The following is a 19,534-nucleotide window of genomic DNA, read 5'->3' as shown; positions in this document are numbered from 1 at the left end:
AATGATGCTGGCTAAGGGAGAGCTCAGGCTGAGGAGGACTGCTTCCGCCCCACGCCACCACGGCAGGAGCAGCCCCTGACAGACGGACTGCAACCCTCCCTCGGAACTTCCTCAATGAGCACTTAGCACAGAAACTGCTCTGTCTGGTGTGGAATTTGATGGGGGGGAGGGGGAGGGGAGGAAGAGCGTTTATTAAATACCTGAAAATAATTCATTCTATTTGATAATGTAACCACAAATCCAGGATCATTAGGGATTGTTTTATCACAGAAAATGACATCAACGCGGTGGTAGAGGTCTCTGAAATATTCTTTTGCGGTGGGCAATTCACTGTTATCATTTTCGGGGTCATCCCTGGGGGAGGGGGAGAAAATTTGCAAAGTCCATCAAAGTCCATGGCAGGCGGTCATCGCTACAAACAGCATCATCTTTTTATGCAACAGTGACACCAAGAGGCTCTGCAGCAGTAACTCAGGTTCCCGTCTCTGGGGCGAGGAGCAGCCGGGCTGCCTCCGCGCAGGGCAGGTGTCTGCACATGAGACACCGTCATCGGCGGCCACAGATCTGCTGGCTTACGTGCAGACTCACCCTGATGAATTCCCTACACGTGTAGCCTAAGGAACTTCCCATTTCACATAGCTGAAGCCAAGGGAACTACTGTGCTGTTCCGCACAGACGTCCACGCCCTGCAAAGCTCTCATGCACATAGTGGTCACTTGGAGCAAGGAGGAGAGCATCTTCACTCCATGCAAATCTCAAGGCTGCTGGCATCCCATCTAAGTGCCGGTTCCAGCCCAGCCGCCTGCTGATGTGCCTGGGAAGGCAGAGGAAGACGGCCCAAGCAAACCTGGATGGAGTTCCGGCTCACAGCTTTGGCCTGGCCTAGCCCACACTCCAGAAAAGGCCAACTGCCACCAACACTGGGATGCTTCCAACAAGCATCACACTGCTTCCTGGTTCTAAGATTGCCAGCAAACACTGAAATAAGTGCAAGGTGACAAAATCCTTCAAGAAACACCTACTTTTGAAATACGATAATGTCACCGTCCATGAGTTCGTCGAGTGCTTTGTCAAGAGACACGTCATAGTCCTGAATTCTCTCTGTTAAGTTCGGCTTAACTTCCTGCAGTGAGAGAGACAGAACAGTCACACAGGCGGTCAAAAGCCGTCTTCCCACGCACTCTCTGCACCCAATACTATTGACCAACGTTTACAAAGTCAACACAGTATTGGGACAGCTCATAAACCCCTAAGTTTGTAATAACCACCTACCCTAAGTAAAAATCACAATCTAGATACAAGCCCAGGGCTGGTAAAGCAGTAAGAACTCCTACACACACACACACACACACACACACACACACACACCCACCCACCCACCCAGTGGTACACCAACTATGGTAAAAGAAACCAACGCACCTCATAGAGGATAAGGCTAGTATCTTGGATAAATCCTGCTCTGTCACACATAACCGGGAGCAAGTCACCTAGGAGACAGAAAGTGTCACGGTCACAGCCGCAACCTGCAAGGTGGAGTGCAGGGGGCAGACGGGCTCAGGGAGCACTTACGTATTTTACAGGATATGGGGGTGTAGATGTGCCCACAGTAATTCAAGCTGCGTGTTTTGGGATCATACATCTTCAAAAATAACATTACATCATCTACAAAGTTAACCAAACAGGTTTCGTTAGCATCTTAACACCTAAGACATTAAAATAAGTTAATGACGAAACGACAGCTTGAGGTCCCTCAAAGTTATGTCAGCAGAAGCTGGCTCAAGAGCCTGAGCCTAGGACAGCAGGAACAGGTGCCCAGCCAGCAAAGCCACAGGAACTGCCACATGCAGGACAGTGTGCCAGACCTGCAGTAACTAACTAGCTGCACAAGTAACCCCAAGGATGCTAATGCTGAGTGACCACTCACAACTATGATGTCTCTACAGCAAGCATCCGCAAATTCCAACCCTGTTTTATAAACACAGGTGAGGCCAGCCCAGTCACCTACATATTCTCTGGGGCCATTTAGCACAGCAACAGGAGACAGACCCAGCCTGTGCTCCCGGCCCTGCACACGGTGACCACCATGACACGGGGCTGAAATTCAAGACAGCACAGGGCATCCCTTCGCGACTGCTACCTTCCCCCGCTGCCAGGACACACACGGCCAGGCCTTGAGCATGAAGGGAGGACGCCTCCTCCGGGGCAGCCAGCTGTGCTGACACAGCCCAGGAGCTCCCCACTGCTGGAGGGCACTTACGGTCTTTATCAAACTTGGGTAATGTTGCTCCACTCGCAGCCAACTCAGGATCAACTGTTTCCAGGAATATCGTCCAGGGGTTCTCATTATCACTGAGTTCAATCATCTAGTTCCAAAAGAGACGTTCACTTTAGAGGATGTTTACTGGCTAAGGTGACAGCGTGAAAAACTACACTCTAGCACTGTAGAAAATGTCCAATTCTGTATAACTGGCCCCAAAAGGGGAAAGGGTGTGCTAACTGCAGAGAACAAAGCCTTGGCCAGAGTTCCTCGCGAGACATGCTATTGACAATATTTACTGTTTTACTGCCGTCAGCTTCATTGTCCAACATCGCCGGTCGTTTTGTTCCATTACTCCTTGCTTGCATGGGCCACAATCGAATCTGGTCTTGTGGAAATCCCTGAAAAAAGGTTTCATAAAGAAACAAGCTGATATTCCACTCCTGCATCAGTTTAATAATTTGGTGAGAATAAGCTGAGGCGCTACTAAGCCACTACTTCAAGGACAGCATCCCACGTGAGTGCTAGTTTTAGTTCCGGCTGCTCTGCCTCCAATCCAGCTCCCTGCTAATGAGCCTGGGAAAGCAGCAGAGGATGGCCCGAGGACGGCCCGAGTGCTCGGGGCCCTGCAACCACACGAGAGACCTGGATGCAGTTCCTGCGCCTGGCCACACCTGGCAATTATGGCATGCAGAGTTGACTAGTGCGTGGAAGAAATTTCACTATCCCTTTCTGTCACTCTGCATTTCATAAATAGATGCTTTTTACAAAAGAAATAAAACATAATTACAGCTCCCGTGCTAATCTGGACAATTGTGACCCACACTTGAGTTCCAGGACTCGAGGGTCCACTTTCCCCAAAATGGTAATGGCCGGGGTGTGGAGGGGACTAACGCTCATAACCTCCTTTGCAGGTTCTTTTTTTTGTTTTTTTTTTTTGTTTTTGTTTTTGTTTTTAAGATTTTATTTATTTATTTGACAGGTAGAGTTATAGACCAGAAAGGTCTTCCTTTTCCATTGGTTCACCCCCGAAATGACCACCACGGCCGGAGCTGGGCTGATCTGAGGCCAGGAGCCAGGTGCTTCTCCTGGTCTCCCATGCGGGTACAGGGCCCCAGCACTTGGGCCATCCTCCGCTGCCCTCCCGGGCCACAGCAGAGAGCTGGCCTGGAAGAGGAGCAGCCGGGACTAGAACCTGGTGCCCATATGGGATGCCGGCGCTGCAGGCAGAAGATTAACTGAGTGAGGCCCAGCGCCGGCCCCTCTTTGCAGGTTCTAACATGTCTCCGAAATGCTGGTTCAAGAGCCCTGTGTTTATCTTACATCGACCCTCAGCAGGAAGTGTGCTCCAGCCATGCACCTCGCAGCCAGGCGGGGCTGGGACACAGCGCCTGCCCAGAGACTGAAAGACAAAGGCAGAACTGGGGAGCCTGAGGGCGCGAGGGGCCTGGCACGCACCATGGTATGAGAGAGGATCTGAAAAAACTCGGCCAGAGAGGAGTTCTTCAGGACTTTGAACACAGTGTACTTCACTTTCTCTTCGTCATACATGTCATTTCCTTGGTGGCCACAGAACTGGTCCTCTGCGACGATCTGAAGACAAGCAGGAACAGTGTACATGTGACATGTGACATAAAACGCTGAGCCCATGCTGAGCACGTGAACAGTGAACTCATTTAAAGATTTGCTTATTTATTTGAAAGAGTGGCAGAGACAGGGAGGAAGGAAGGGAAGGAGAGACAAGACACAGACACGGACACGGACACACACACACACACACACACACACACACAGCGCTTCCATCAGCTGTTTCATTCCTCAAATGGCCACAAGTCAGGGCTGGGCCAGGCTGAAGCCAGGGGCCTTGAGCCCCGTCTGGGTCTCCCATCAGGTGGCAGGGGCCCAGCCCAGCACTTGGGCCATCCTCCAGGGCGTTCCCAGGTACATTAGCAGAGTGTTGGACACAAAGCAGAGAAGCCAGGACTCAAGATGCAGGTTCACCTGCTGAGCACACCTGCCCAACAGCAAACTCGTACAGCTCGTCCTCTGCTCCACAGGAGTTCAGAGGAGCAGAAGGGTCATGAAGTGGCCAGCAACTACGCGGGAATGGATCTGGAGTGGCCCAGACTGCTGCATCGCAGCGTCACTGCTCAGCCCAGGCCCAAGCCCAAGCACGAGTGAGCAATGGGGCTGCATGCTCCTCCCACTGTCCCCCCGCCACAGCCCCTCACGAGCCCCGCGCAGTGTCTCTCAATCCATGCCTTCAACAGCCTGTTCTGGGCAGGAAGTACCTGCCAGAACACCGTCTCTCTGCCACGCCCAGGGCTGCAGGCACTCTTGCAGGCCCCGGAGGAGGGCTGACCTGCACTTGCATGTAGAGATGGGCTTCCTGCCGCTCCTTCCGCTTCTGAGCCTCGATCCTCTTCTCTTCTTGCAACCGTTCCACCAGCTGCTGCGGAATATCATGGTCTGTGACAGCTTGTAGAACCTCACCTGCAGGACAAAGGCAGCCTCTTTCACCTGTGTGCCAGCCCAGATGCGGGAGCATCACTGACAAAATCCTCCTCCTCATGCGACCACTGGGCTCCTCAGGTACTCAAGTTCAGCGCAGCCCGTCTCCGGGTGCGGCGAATGAGGGCAGCCCCGCACTCACGGCCCAAGTGCAGGGGCTCCATACTCACTCAGCTTTGACTCCCTGATGTACACCAGCATGTAGGCGTTGGTGCAGTGCCGGACGGACAGGTCGTCGTCATGGCCCCCGTAATTGTGCTCGATCGCCTCCTCCTTGGTGCAGCGCGACACCACGTCGTCATCGAACTTGCACCACTAGACGGAAAGGACCCAGCACACTCAGCAGGGAAGGTCCCATGTGCACCTAGACCAGGCCAGGCCTCAGGGAGCCCTCCCGTGGGCTCCACCAGCACGTTTTCTCATTCAGCGATTTGGTGGGGACTGCCCACTTGGCAGCTTCTGTCATCTTAAATTTCTAGGTCAGTCCCATCTACAGACACGACCAACTCTTCACAGAGCTCAGTCACACTGAGATGGGACACGGCCTGGGGTGCTGAGACAGCACAGCGCCCGGGTTCGAGCTCTGGCTCCACTCCTCAGAGTCTGGATCCTAAGGGACGCTCTGGGGTACAGCAGATGAGGCGCAGCCTACAGGGGCCCCAGCCACCCTTGCTGGAAACCCGGCTCGCGTTCCAGGCTCCACTCTCACTGCTGCAGGCACTCGGGGAATAAACCAGAGGATGGGTGATCGCTCTGTTTTACAAATAAATGTTAAATTTTAGAAGCTCAGAAAAGATAGCATAAAAAATTAACCATACTGAACTTATCTAATTCAGTTAGTAAAGTCGAAATTTTATGTGGTAATAAAAACAAAATGGGGGAGGTGGGTACGGCGTTGTGGCATAGTGTCACCTCCTGTGACACTGGTATCCCATATGGGCACAGGTTCAAGTCCTAGCTGTTCCACTTCTGACCCAGCTCCCTACTAGTGCACAGTACATGGGACCCTGCACCCACATGAGAGGCCTAGCAGAAGCTTTAGAGCTCCTGGCTTTGGTCTGGCACAGCCTCAGCCATTGCAGCCTTCCAGGGAGTGAACCAGCGGATGGGAGATCTCTCCCTCTCTGCTTTTCAAATAAATAAATATAGCCACCTACTGATCTCTTGGATTGAGCCATTTTATTTCATTTTTAAATTTATATTTATTTGGTAGGTAGAGATCTCATCCACTGGTTCACTCTCCAAATGCCCTGAACAACCAAGACTGACTGGGTCAAGCCAAAGCCAGGAACGCGACTGGCAGGGACCCAATCATTTGAGCCATCACCAGTACCTTGCAGAGAGCTTGCATCCATCAGCAGCAGAGCCCAGGCACTGCAGTATGGGACGAGAGTTTCTTAACCACTAGGCCAAACACCTCCTGCAGATTGAGCCACTTTAAACCATTCTTCAATGCTACAGCTCAAAGTACTCTTCATCAAAAAACCTTGGTAGGAAATACAGGTGGGCTGGACACTGGCTCTGCTGCTTGCTGGCATTGTGTCCTGGATGCAGATACTGAGGCCCTAATCTGCCAAACAGCAATCATGTGCTCCGCTTCCAAGGGTTGTGCAGAAATGCGAGAGTGAGGGCCACACTAACGAGGGACCAGCGAGCCTGCAGAGAATCCCCCAGGCCCAGGCTCTGGGCGAGGACTGGTGAGCAGCAAGTAGAATTCTAGAGCCTCCTATCATGAACAAAGCCAAGCTGAGGCCGAGAGCTCATCACTAACCACGAGAAGCACAGGCGCTAACTCACCATTTACCTTCCCAGTGGCACCAAGTAAATGAACAGCACTAAGAGCCCTCAAAGGCCAGAAGAATCCACAGTGAACAAGTCCACTGAGTGAGAAGCAGAGTGAGAAGGCTAATCGTCAGTGTGGAGTTCCCAGGGGACTCCCACAGTCCCGAGCCCCCACTTACTTTGCCATCCCCTTTGGGGTTCAGATAAACCACGTAGTGTCCGCCATGGTTATCTCCACTGTGAACGAGGACTGCATGGAGAATGTAATTTGCAGGGTCTTTAGGATCTGTTTTTTGCAAAAATTCATCAAGTGGTAATTGTTCCGGGAACTCAAACCTATTAAAGAAACATTTTAAGAAATTCAGTGTTCATTGACACCTAAAACACTGCACTTGTCTCCTACCTCAATGGCTGATTTGTAATAGGAAACTTAGGAAGCTACCTAGAAGGTCCTTGGAACCACATGAGATGGCCGTGACTTCACAGAGTACATTACTTGTCTCCCAATATAAAATAAGGGAAGAGTTGAGAAAAAATGCCTGGAAAGCTGAGGACACATACATGACTTTAACAGCAGTCAGCCTTGTAATCAAAGAACACAATGCACTCTCTCAGGCATGGCCAGCTTCAGGTGTGTCAGTGGTTCTGAAGGGAGCCCAGAGTCAGACCACCCATGGAAGAAACTCAACGTGACTGCGGGGCAGGGGCTGAAGGTGTGGGTGGTGGCTGGGGAAGAGCAAGCACCCGAGTCAAAAACCAACCGAGAAGAAGTGAACTGTGCAGTCATCTTGGCAACAGTTCTCCAGACACACCACTAAAGGGAAACCCTAAAAATCAGTGCCGAGCTGCACCCCGCACACGTTACCTATCGTTGATCTTGATGTTTTGGTCCGTCTGAGGATCATACATGAATCTCATCAGCTGTAGATGTAACACTGGTGGCAACGTGAGGAATTTCACCCCTTTCTCTGCTTCCTAAACATTGCAAAAAAAAAAAAAATTACTTCACCTCTGCTCCTTTCTTGTTTTTACAAGACTGCACTCTGGGCAGCAGTCAGGTTTCCAACTGGGGTGACTTTACAATCTTTGGCTGAGGGCAGCAACAGGGCTCTTTGGATTGTACCCTAACTTGATGTCCAGCACTGGGAGATGGTCAGGCAAATTAGGGTCATCACTTGCTGTTTATCACGGAGCCATGAAAACCACGGGAACCACAGAAGGCTCCCTCACTGGAGAAGCAGTGAACGCAGACTGCAGGTCCCTACGATTGTGAGCACTGTGGAGCACAGAGCAGAAGAAACGCCAGAGCACAGCTGTGGGCTGGGAGGACACAAGTGGGCACTCACTCCCTGGGACACACCTGCTGCTCCCAGTCTCACGGCTAAGACGGCACTCTGCACCCCAGGACAGCTGGCCTCTGCTGCAAACAAGGCCTCCTCTGCAGGGACCATGACTCGCCGGCTCCAGGTCCTCGGCCTGCCTCTCGACTCGTGTGAGTCGGCTGTCTTGGCTCCTCACTAACACAAGGCCCTGCCGACACCGGTGCCAGCTGGGGCCCTCACCAGCATGCATGCCACGGCTAAATTCCAACCCCAACCTTCCTCCCAGCTGCACACCCAACCACAGGCTGGAGACCAGGAGCAACTGGGGGCTGTGATGAGGCACTTGGGAACGTGTGTGGTAGGTGAAATTCAGGAACCTAGTTCACAGTGAGGAATGACAAGTTTTAAACCAACAGGCCCGAATGCAGAATCAACGAGGACACTGCTGGCCCCAGAGCATCTGACCTGCTCCTCTCGGTGGAGACTCATTTTCACAATGCTGCCTGGGGCCCAGGGTCTCAGAGCTGTGACCCAAGCAAAAACACTCGTGCTTCAAGTCCTGCTCCTCAGAACACACACACACACGCCCCCCCAAACCACTCGCTACAGCCACACCAAAGTCCAAGTGACCCAAGAAATGACACTTATGACCAGGAGAAAGTGACCAGAAAGTCAGGACCAACAGCAGGCAGGGGAGGAACGGAACAGAGCAGTGACAAAAGCTCCCGCGTATGCAACCCCACAACCTCCCTGCCCAACGCCAACACATCTGCGTGGAAGGCACAACATATTTAATTACCAATTAACCAGAAGAACAGTCAGTGAAGGAGAAGGCTACCATGGGGACTAGCACACTGGGTCCAGTTACCTGCAGGCCATGCTCCCCGGCATCGTACTTATTGTCACCATCCAGCTGTTCTACGGCCACATAATCCACAAATGACTCAAAGACTTGAAAGAGAAAGAGAAAACCGTCAACCAAAAACATCAGGAAAGCTTCGGTTACAATGTATCCAAGCTAGGTGTGAGAGGGACCCAGGAACTGCAGGCACAGGCAGTAACTGCCACCTCTACTGAAGACTGCACTTACACATATGCTAGCCCAGCTCACGGCACGGGTGTGTTTAAGGTATGCAAGTAGCAACGTATGAGACCCATGGTTGCACCTTTATTCTGACTACAGCACTTGTTAAAAAGCGACAGTTAACACAGAATGGAATGGACAGTGTGGGCCACCAGTGGGTTCTGAACCAGAAGGGCACAAAGAGCTGAACACAAGAGCAGCGAAGACAACTTGGGAGGGCGGGTGGCCCCACCGCAAAGCGACGGGAACAGACAGCCCTAACATCAACCCCGAACAACTGCTCCCCACGGACTGTAGATAAACAGAAATGGCAGAACCACAGCAACATCCAACACAGGTCTTCATTTCAACTGCAGTGCTCCACCGAAGGGCAACGCGGGGAGGGGGAAAGGGCCGCGTGCTGGGAAAGCCCTCTCCCAGTCCAACCCACGGCTCGCCCCAGTGTCGGGAGCTCCTGCGCTCCCGCGGTACAGGTGCACAGCACGGAATCCCCGGCAGAAGGGAAACTTGGGGACGCCAGGCTGAGGCAAGCTTCCTGCTTGGTTTTCAGGGTGCAGCCCAGGGAAGGGAACACCAGCCCAGCGCCTGGCTGGGCCTGGAGACAGAGGCGAGAGCCCGAGGGCCCAAAGGCAGCTTACACCATGGGAAGAGCACCCGCGAGCAGAAAGCCGCGCAGAACGCGAAGTCTGCAGGTGGCTTTCGAGCCGGCGTGCAGGGCGCAAAGGGCCGAGGACCTCCTGACACCTAGGACGTCTGACCCCTTTCCGAGGATGTGGGGACACAAAAAGCCTCGACCAGAAACTCGTCGTGCTCCCAGGCAACAAAGCTTAAATACGCTTTGAAAGAAGAAAACCCTGAGGGCACCTCCAGAAGTTTGTGGGAAAAGGCAATCAGTTTCTTTTGGCATGCATAAATATTTTTCACCTAGGCATAGTTTTTTCATAACATGTACTCAAGTAACTCATTTATGCCCCAGAACAAGGGCGAAAAATGCTCCTTCTCCTTTCTGCCCCCACCCCACCCCCTAATAAAACATAATGGTGGAACAAAGCTGCAAGTTCAGAGTCTCAAGAGGAGAACCCTTCAGGAGAAGTGACACAGGTGACAACCAGCAGACAGAAACACTGAGAAAGCTATTATGAATTACTGCCTTTGGAAATATTATTTTCACCCACTTGAAAGGCAGAGGAAGCCTGAGAGGGAAAGTGACCGAGTGAGAGTCCCCATGGGCAGTGTGTTCCCTCCCATACACTCCTCAAATGCCCACCACAGCCAGAGCCAGGAACTCGAAACAGGTCATCCATGTGGGTGGCAGGGACCACGCGACTGAGCCATCGCTGCTGCCTGTCAGCCAGGGTGCACACTGGCAGGAAGCTAGAACCGGCATAAGGCTGGGGGGGAGGACAGGGCTCCATGCAGGAACTCTGGTCTGACAAAGGACATCTCGAGTGATGAATTCCTTTCAAGACAGAAGCAAGAGGGTATGAACAGACAAGAAGATTTTTATACGAACACCCAGATAGTAGCTTCAGGAATGTAAAACATGGTGACTGAAATGAGAAGACATCAGGAGTGGGATTCCCAGCAAGACAGACAGCACAAAGGCTTAGTGACTGCAGATGCAGCACTGTTCCTCATCCTGACCATCCGTCAGGAGGCTGGCGGATGATTCAAGTGACCACGTGGAGGGCCCAGGTGGAAAGGCCGGCCAGGAGTGGCCAAACCTTTCCCCCACTAAGAAAGCACAAACCCACAGACCCAAGCTGCTCACTGAACAGCACGCAGAGAAACCCAGAGCCAGCGGCAGCAGATCACATCACATACATCAACCAGCTACCATGTCTGGGTCGGGGAGCAGGAAGCTGACACTTGCCCCACACAGAGGAACAAGGGATGTGTCTCCAGCACACTGATGAGAAAACGTGCCTAGAAGCCTCTCCCAGTGCAGATGACGGGGGGAACTCACTCCAGCAAGAGCAGACCAGATGGGACCACGCACGGCAAACAGGAGGGAACGGCACAGAAACTGTAGAGGGGAAGTAAGATGACTTTTCCACTCAATTTTAAAGATTTATTCATCTGAAAGTCAGAGTTACTGAGACACAGAGAGAGAGGGTGAATGAATGAGTATCTTCCATCTGCTGGTTCACTCCCCAGATGGCTGCAACAGCCAGAGCTGGGCCAGGCTCAAGTCAAGAATCAGTACTGCTTTCGTGGGTGTAGGGGCCCAAGGAGATGGATAGGAAGTGGAGCAGCCGGGTCTCGAACTGGTGCCCATTTATTTAGGATGCCGGCATGTCAGGCAGTGGTTTTACCCAGTATGACACAACGCTGGCTCCTCCCACTCAATTTTAAAACCTGGCGGAAATATAACTTTCGAACCAATCACGAACTCAGAAGCCAACACAAAAATTGGTTAAAAAAAATCACTGAGTGCTTCACAGAAGGCGACACCAAACGGCCGTGAAGCACTGGGTTCCTGACACTCGAGGAGACTCACACCTAACCGAGCCCTCAGCCGACTCCCTGGTGACGTGCAGTTCCTGCGAGCATGCGGAAGCGCTGCTGTTCTCCCACAGGGCTCACAGGGCGAGACTGAAACTGCCCTGGGGACCCCACTAGCTTGCCAGTTAAGCTCAACCTGTGTGTGCCCTGTGGGTCAGCTAAACACACAGGAGCAATGAGCAGTCAATCTCATGTCAAAACAGCCTACGACTGAAAGCACTCCAAGAAGAGGGCAGGTCTTAAAAATGACTGTGGTGAGACCGGCACTGTGGCGTGGCGAATAAAGCTGCCACCTGCAGTGCCGGCTCGAGTCCCAGCTGCTCCACTTCTGATCCAGTTCTCTGTTATGGTCTGGAAAAGCAGTGGAAGATGATGATCCAAGTCCTTGGGCCCCTGTACCCACATGGGAGACCCAGAGGAAGCTCCTGGCTGCTGGCTTCAATCGGTGCAGCTCCGGCCACTGCAGCTAACTGGGGAGTGAACCAGCGGATGGAAGACCTCTTTCTGCCTCTCCACTGTGTAACTCTAATAAATAAGGAAATCTTAAAAGCAAACAAGCAAAACACAACTGTGGTGTGCATTGCTAAAAAAAGAACACCATAAAGCAACAATGATCACACTGTTACAACACGGGCGCATCACACGCATGATGCTGGTCAAAAATCAGACACAAAGACTGTGCGCACTTCAGCACCTAAACCAGGCAAGCTTAACCTAAGATGTGGGTTTCCTATAGTGTGTGTCTGTGTGTGTGTGTTTGGGGGGTGGGGGGGTGAGCGGCCTAGCAGGACACAGCAGGCTGTCTCTAACCCACACGGAGATTCCCACACGGAGATTCCATGTGTGTGTTCACCCCGTGAGCTGTGCACTTCAGACCGTGGCTGTAGATACGGCAGTGGAAACCACTTGTATAAACTGAACACTACACCAAAGCAGAAATTATCAAAAGCTTACGCCCCATGTACCCAGCACTTACTATTTTTCTTTCCTTTTATACTTAGCTGGATATCGTAATAATCTTCTCTTCTATCAGACCGATAGTCCACTTCTTTGCACTGAATGTAGGACTACAAATAAGCAAAGTAAGACGGTTTAAGTATTATTGGTCAAAAAATTTCCAACTAAAAAAACTTTCAAAATCCTTTGAAATGGGTCACATACCACCATTTTTCCTCTGAATAGTTTTGGGATGGTGCCTTCTACACACGTGCCTTTCATCTTATTTTCCACATTATCAAGCAACTGAAAGAGAAGGTGTTGACTTTAAATAAATTTTCACGTTTAAGCAGCATACAATAATTTAATATTCAACTAGGAAATATCAATTGTCAAAGAAATTCTAGACTATAAAATACTATGACCTTTGGCATGCAATTATCAAAAACATACAAAATCATCTTTCTTGGTTGGATTTTTACAAATATATCTACATGCAACAGTTGAGGTTAACCTTTTATACAGCCTTTGGAATGAATTAGTAATCTGTAGTGCCTTTAGAAGCATTTTTTTATATTCATTTTACCTCTGTGGAAAAGCATGTAAATTGATCACTAAACTTAACTCGTAATGGTCCACACCAAGAGATTAGTGAGGTTGAGCCTGTCAACAGGATTGACTGGTTTGTCCATGGATATTTAATGAACTGGATTCAATCCAGCTAGTGCTGCAAAAAAGAAAACACACCTTGCCCAGCCAATCACCTTGAATAACCATATTGTGTGTGTATGTGTGTGTGTGTGTGTGTGTGTGTGTGTATCTCACATCACAACAAATGGTGAACTAGTGATGGTGGGGTTGGGGGTGGGGAAACACACAAGGCTGCCTCGGGGGGAGCTTGGTGTACAGGAGGCTCTGGACACTAGAACATTGCAAGTTGCTACTCTTAAGGGACACTGGGCCACAGGGACAGCTAACTAAGCCAATCTGTTGGTTCTCTGGTTAAGAAGTGACATATATACCAATTTAACAAATTAAAGCCTACCATTTACTATGTACATTCAAGCTTCCCCTAACACTTTACATTCAGTTAAATATTCAAATAACTCTCTACAGATTGTTAAACTAAATAAAATGCTGCTATTTCTTTCTAGCCTAAGGTGTTATCTGATTTAGGTCTGAGGTTTTGCTTGATAACTTCGGACATTGCTTCAAAATATCCAGTGTACGAACTACACAATTACTGCCTGAAACTTACCACTCGACAGAGCTCTTGCACATCATGTTGCATGAAGCTATCTAAGGTTTCCCACCTTTCAAAGATAAAACGGACAACTGTAATTAGACCTCTCAATTGCAAAGTAGTAAATTAAAAAGCAACTTAAGACTTCAAAATTAAATTGAACCATCAGCCATGACTCTCTAATTTTTTGAGAACATTAAGGGTTCTAACTCCAACAAATTTTTCAGTGGACAGCACAGTCAGCATTTTTACCCTCCTCTGAGGCCCACACTGCTGGGGGAGGCGATGTGGGCCCTCGCACTCTCCAGCCCAAGGGCTGTTTCTGCAGCAAACCTACAGCAAAGCCTCGATTCCCCCCAGGCAGAGCGAGCACAGGGAAGTACTCCAATGCCCCAGCCTCCCGGCGGGGAAAGCCCACACCATACGCGACAGAGGGACAGGCAGAGGGCGGACACATACCCAAATGACTTTGTCAGCTTTTTTGTTCCCACGGGCTTGTCACTGTGCTGTAGTTCGTAGAACACTCTCTGTAAGGCTAACGGTACGCTTTTAGATGAATCATCGCCCTCTGTCGGCATCATGTAGACAGCCTGGGAGAATAAATTTAAAAAAATTTAACTGCAATATAGAACTATCATTTCTAGAATCAAAATGGCTGAAGTAGTCACTATTGCTTTATCCCCAAACAGATCAGAAATTAGCTTTACCTAAAGCTCTCCAAAGAGGACGACTATAATTTCACATCTCTTGGAGCAACATATTAAGACATATACATTATATATATACTATGTATGTGTGTGTGTGTGTGTGTGTTTGAAAAGCAGAGAGCTTGAACAAGAGAAAGCAATTCCCATCCACTGCTTCACTCCTTAAATATTCCTGACAGCTGGGGCTGGGTCAGGCTGGAGTCAGGAGCTAGAAACTCCAATCTGGTTCTCCCATGTAGGTAGCAGGAACTCAAGTTACTGGCGCCATCATCTGCTGCATCCTACAAGTTCCAAGACCCATGCTCTTAGGCTGGCACAGCCCTCACTATTGCTGGCAATTTGGGAAGTAAAAACCAATGGATGGAAGATCTCTCTCAAACCCTGCCTTTCAAAAAAACTTTAAAAAAAAAAATCTAAAATATGTCTACCCTTTTTATTAATATCCTCTAATAATGTTCTATCTCCAAAAAAGGAAAATTAGACCTTGTAGCCAACTCATCCATGCTAATACAAAACTGTTTGCTTGCCACCAATCACTTCCTTATTTAGTTATTCTCAGCACAATCTGTAAAATCATTTTGGCTGCAGCAAACTTTTGATCACCCAATGTAGCTTAAACAACAGCTGCTCACGCACCAGGGAATGAGTGTAGCTTAACTGGGGGAGCCATGTGCTTTGCTGACCATTAACACAGCCAAGAAAAAAGGGTGATGTGAGGCAGGGGAGAGGTCCATCCACTCACCTTTCGTAGCTGGTTTGTGAAAAACAAAGTCTGCAGCAGGCTGTTCATGTAACAAGTCGCTCCCTGGTTCTTTAAGCCCACATAGCCTGTGTGCTTCTTTGAATCCCACCTGGAAGATCAATTCGAGGTTAATGGTGACCAGGACAGCACCTCGGCTCTACCACGTGTGGAGCCAGCCTCATACTTCCCCATCACGCACCATCAGCACCTCTTCTCCAACATCCCGACAGGGAACACGGCCCACGCGCTCCTCGGCAGCAGACCCATCGGGCCCTTCAGTGGCCACTGCCTCCTTTCTCATGCCTGAGCGTGTGGATTAGCGTCAACACAACCAGCATGAGAACAGCCCTGGAACACGTGTGCTGCCAGCAGCACCGTTGCCACTGGTCAAGATCAGCAGTGAGGGACACTGCTCAAGCCCCGCAGCTACGTCACATGTGCCTCCCAGCGATGCTGGTCACTGGCACAACATGCAAGTCACACCTGCAGCCCAGCAACCAGCAGACAGAGAAAGCCCTTTCTGGGGCAGAAACAGACAGCACGTGCAGCTGGCATGTTTCAGGTCACACTTCTCAAACCCAGAGCTTTCTTCCCCTCATTTACCATGTGAGCAGCTGGAGGAGAAAAGGCAGATTTTGTGAGTTAACTGTCCCATCCTCTCCAGCCGCAAGAGCACCAGAGGGAGAGCTGCCTGGAAGCAGACCGCAGCTGGCACTGCCCGAGGCACAGCCGTGAAGCTGTGACACACCAGCGACTGAGCTGGTGGGGCGCCCTGGAGACGCTCACCATGTCCTCAGTCAACGGCACGCTCAGAGGCCCGGGTGTTTGTGGGTGCAGAACCAGGCTCCAGTGCTGCCTTCCCGCTCACTCACTGCTTGGGCTCTCAGGGGTCTCGTCTCTCCCAATGAAAGCAGAGCACTCTACTGTGGTATCTCAGTACTGGTCTCAGCACCCCCACCAGGAGTCTACACGTGCTTCAAAAACAGAAACCCAGAGCTGGCGTGCTGACCACAATTACATGCCTAGTGCCCAGCACACCAGCTACGGAAGGAAGGGTGGGGCGGACGTGTTTCTCCGTGTGTACACGTCAAATACATGCATCCCAAGTGTGGTGATGCTGCTTTCACTGTGGCACAAAAGCCCCCACTTAAAGAAAAACTTACGCAACTCCATGGGGAGCATCGGCCTGTACAAAGACTTCAAATGTCACTTTGTCATCATCTATAAATCCTTTCTCAGAATCCGTCACTTCCTATAAAAGACAAAGAAGATCCAATTTCATAGGCGCACATGAAAACAACCCCCAGTGACCTGTACTTAAAAAGACTAAAATGTTCTGTTTCAATTATGGAGTATTTTGATTTGTTTTATACAGTGATCTCTGAACAAAAACTGCGAAAGCCCTGAGGAAGCATCTGGGGCATGCACAGGTCAAAGGAACTGCAGGCGCTCGACAGAGCAGGGCTGGGCAGGGCGTCCAGCACCCTCCAACTTGGGTACCGCCTGAGGCAGTAAGGCAGCAACATTCCACTGCTGACCGGCTCTGCAAAACAGAGCCACCGTGAGCTGCCCTGCAAATCATCAAGTTACAGGAAACCACCTGACTCTGCAATCAAGGGTTCCAGGGGCAGGCCTTGCAGCGCAGCAGGTACAGCCCTGGCCTGCAGCTCTGGCTACTCCACTTCCGATCCAGCTCCCTGCTAATGTGCCTGGGAAAGCAGAAGATGGCCCAAGAGCCTGGGGGCCGGCATCCACGTGGAAGACCCACAGGAAGCTCCTGGCTCCTGGCTCCGGCCTGGTTCAGCCCTGGCAGTTGCAGCCACCTCAGGAGTGAATCAGTGGGTGAAAAAAATCGATCTCTCTCTCTCTAATAAATAAACGAAAATGGATCCCAAAAAGTATGTTATTTTTGAAAGGAAGTTTAGCCTGTCAGAAATCATCTCCAATATTTCACTAAAACTAAGACTTGACTCCACATGGCTTCACTTCAGCTAACAAACTGGGAAAAAAACACAAAAAGACACTTATCCAAACTGCAAAATAAAAAATTTGGTTCTAAAAGGAATAGAAGGATTTCAACAACAAAAGAATTTTGGAAGCAACCATGCTGATGACAAATACACTGTTACTTACACTCCAGGCCATAAAATTGGAAAATCCCCAATCATTTTCTTTATGGAAGAACAAATGGCTAATGCGGCGACTGAATGACTTCTCGTCGTCTCTGTAGTTTATTATCTTCAGTACTGCCTGCGCATGACAAGACCACGACCTGTTCAAAGAGAATCACCTGAGCCTTAGCAGACGTATGCAACTGAGGCTTCCACAAAGCAGTACACAGAATCCCGTCTGTGCTTTTCCCCTTCTCCTTCCGGGCTGGGCAACACATATGATCCCTAACAGAGACAAGGCTGTTTTTTCTGAATCCGTAGTGACTGCACTCAGGGTTTGCTTTTGTTCTTTGCATGAGTCATCTGAAGCCAGAACTTGATTGGATCTAGACAAGCTTCCCCACTCTCAACAGCAGTATCAAGGCCTTTTAGAGACCACAGCGTTTTTGTAGTGCTATTCTGGTATAGGTTAAGCCACCATTTGTGACGCTGGCATCCCATGTAGGAGCACAAGGTCCAGTCCCAGCTACTGTGTTTCCCAGCCAGTTCCCTGTTAATGTGCCTGAAAAAGCAGCAGTCAATGGCCAGGTGCTTGGGATTCAGCCACCTGGGACACTGGAATGGAGTTCTTGGCTCATGGCTTCAGCCTGACCCAAGTACAGCCATTGTGGCCATTTGGGGAGTGAACCAGTGGACAGCAGATTGGTATCTCTCTGCCTTTCAAATATATCTAAAATATGCCTTTCAAAAATAATCCAAAAATGAATGAACAACAAAAATGTTTTGGTAAAATAATTGTCAAATGAACGAATCACTAGGCAGGTATTTGGTGTAAGGATCAAGACACTGTCTGGGACGCTTGCACCCTGTTCCAGTCCTGGGTTCCAGTCCTCTCTTCCAATCCGTTTCTTGCTACTGACCACCCTGGGAGGCAGCAGGTGATGGGTCAAAGAGAAGGAACACCCAGGATGAGCTCCCAGTTCCTGGCTTTAGCTGGCCCAGCCCCAGATACTGCAAGCATTTGGGGAGTGAACCAGCAGATTAGATATTTCTGTTTCTCCCTCTCTCTTCCTTTCTAATAGGCAGGGAGAGAAGGGAGGAAGGAAGAAAAGAACATTGAGGGGAAAAAAGCTAAAAAGCAGCTGCGCAGGGTAAGCCTGTGGCCTGCACTGCCAAGTCAGGCACCACGTTCCAGCAGCAGCCCCGCCCCTGTGCAGACCTGTTCTTCCCAGCACCTCCCGGTCACACCGAGCAGGGGTGGTGCAGCACCGAACCACAGGCCTTCTGGGTCTCACCAGCAGTGCTGTCCTGCCCAGGTGCGGACGGATGCATCAGTGAGTCCCAATCCCCTGAGCATGGACACCAAATCCCAACCACAAGAGAACAGACCATCCATGCAGTCAGATGCGGGGTAGACCACAAGAAAGTCTCTGGACCAATATTTAAAAGCCAAAAATGGGGTGGACGTTTGGTACGTGGCTGAGACTGTTTAGATGCCCACATCCCATGTAGGAACGCCTTGGTTTGTAGCCCTGGCTCCATGTCTGGCTTCAAGCTACTGCACACACTGGGAAGTAACAGGTGATACAGTTCAGGTAGCTGGCTGGGTCCTTGCCACCCCAGTGGGAGACCTAGATTGAGTTGCCTGAGCCCTGGCTGCTGTGGGCATCTGAGACTGATCCAAACGAAACAGTTTTTTCTCTTCCAAACAAAGTGAGAAAACAAAAAGACACAGCACCTTAAAGTCCACTGTAGAATGAATCTATGGCTAAAGTAAGACTTTGTAATTACATGTTACACTTGAATGCTGAACTGCTGTCAGACCCTGCACAGCAAGTGAGCCAGTGTTGTCTGCTTGCACAGGATGCTCATACTGGACATGGAGGTCACTGTGTTTCTAACTGCTGCGCAGGCTGTAACTATGGAGGAACCCTCCCCCGCAAAACAATGTCCCAATTCTGATCAGATCACATAGTGTACACACAGGAACAAAAAAAAATCTGACCTATAAGCAGGTCCTAGCTAGCTATATGGCAAGAAATTGACTTGTAGCTTCCTAAACATTAAATAGACTGCACTTCCCTGGGCATTCACAGAACTGCTACAGCTCTATGGAGAACTTCATACGGCACCGTCGGGGAGTGGCAGGGACACTAGAGCCAATGTACAAAGTGTGATGGTGGGAACCACACTTTCTTCAAATAAGTCAACAGTGACAAGGGCAGGCACCTAACACAGGAGTTAAGCCACTGCTTGGGACATACACATCCCATACTGGAGCACCTGGGTTCATGTCCCACCCAGCTTCAAGTCCACCTTCCTGCTGATGCAAAC

The 19,534-nt window shown here is 50.2% G+C and overlaps 1 protein-coding gene across 5 annotated transcripts in view; it reads right to left on the bottom strand.

Annotated features, from left to right (window-relative positions):
• Positions 1–19,534, bottom strand: part of USP7 (ubiquitin specific peptidase 7) — a 56,581-nt gene that overhangs the window by 4,442 nt on the left and 32,605 nt on the right. For all 5 annotated transcript variants that reach the window (XM_051847390.2, XM_008257697.4, XM_051847392.2 and 2 more), the window contains 19 exons: positions 17,223–17,361; positions 16,253–16,341; positions 15,090–15,198; positions 14,100–14,230; positions 13,656–13,710; positions 12,623–12,703; positions 12,438–12,528; positions 8,741–8,823; positions 7,416–7,525; positions 6,730–6,886; positions 4,939–5,083; positions 4,620–4,750; positions 3,716–3,850; positions 2,557–2,658; positions 2,258–2,363; positions 1,570–1,662; positions 1,420–1,487; positions 1,023–1,123; positions 201–354 (listed from right to left, as the gene is read on the bottom strand). In XM_051847390.2, the coding sequence (XP_051703350.1) occupies positions 201–354; positions 1,023–1,123; positions 1,420–1,487; positions 1,570–1,662; positions 2,258–2,363; positions 2,557–2,658; positions 3,716–3,850; positions 4,620–4,750; positions 4,939–5,083; positions 6,730–6,886; positions 7,416–7,525; positions 8,741–8,823; positions 12,438–12,528; positions 12,623–12,703; positions 13,656–13,710; positions 14,100–14,230; positions 15,090–15,198; positions 16,253–16,341; positions 17,223–17,361 (2,080 nt within the window). The remainder of the gene's footprint in view (positions 1–200; positions 355–1,022; positions 1,124–1,419; positions 1,488–1,569; positions 1,663–2,257; positions 2,364–2,556; positions 2,659–3,715; positions 3,851–4,619; positions 4,751–4,938; positions 5,084–6,729; positions 6,887–7,415; positions 7,526–8,740; positions 8,824–12,437; positions 12,529–12,622; positions 12,704–13,655; positions 13,711–14,099; positions 14,231–15,089; positions 15,199–16,252; positions 16,342–17,222; positions 17,362–19,534) is intronic.

This window comes from Oryctolagus cuniculus, chromosome 19, assembly GCF_964237555.1.
Source record: "Oryctolagus cuniculus chromosome 19, mOryCun1.1, whole genome shotgun sequence".
Classification (NCBI taxonomy): Eukaryota; Metazoa; Chordata; class Mammalia; order Lagomorpha; family Leporidae; genus Oryctolagus; species Oryctolagus cuniculus.
This window is presented reverse-complemented; position numbering and strand designations above follow the sequence as displayed.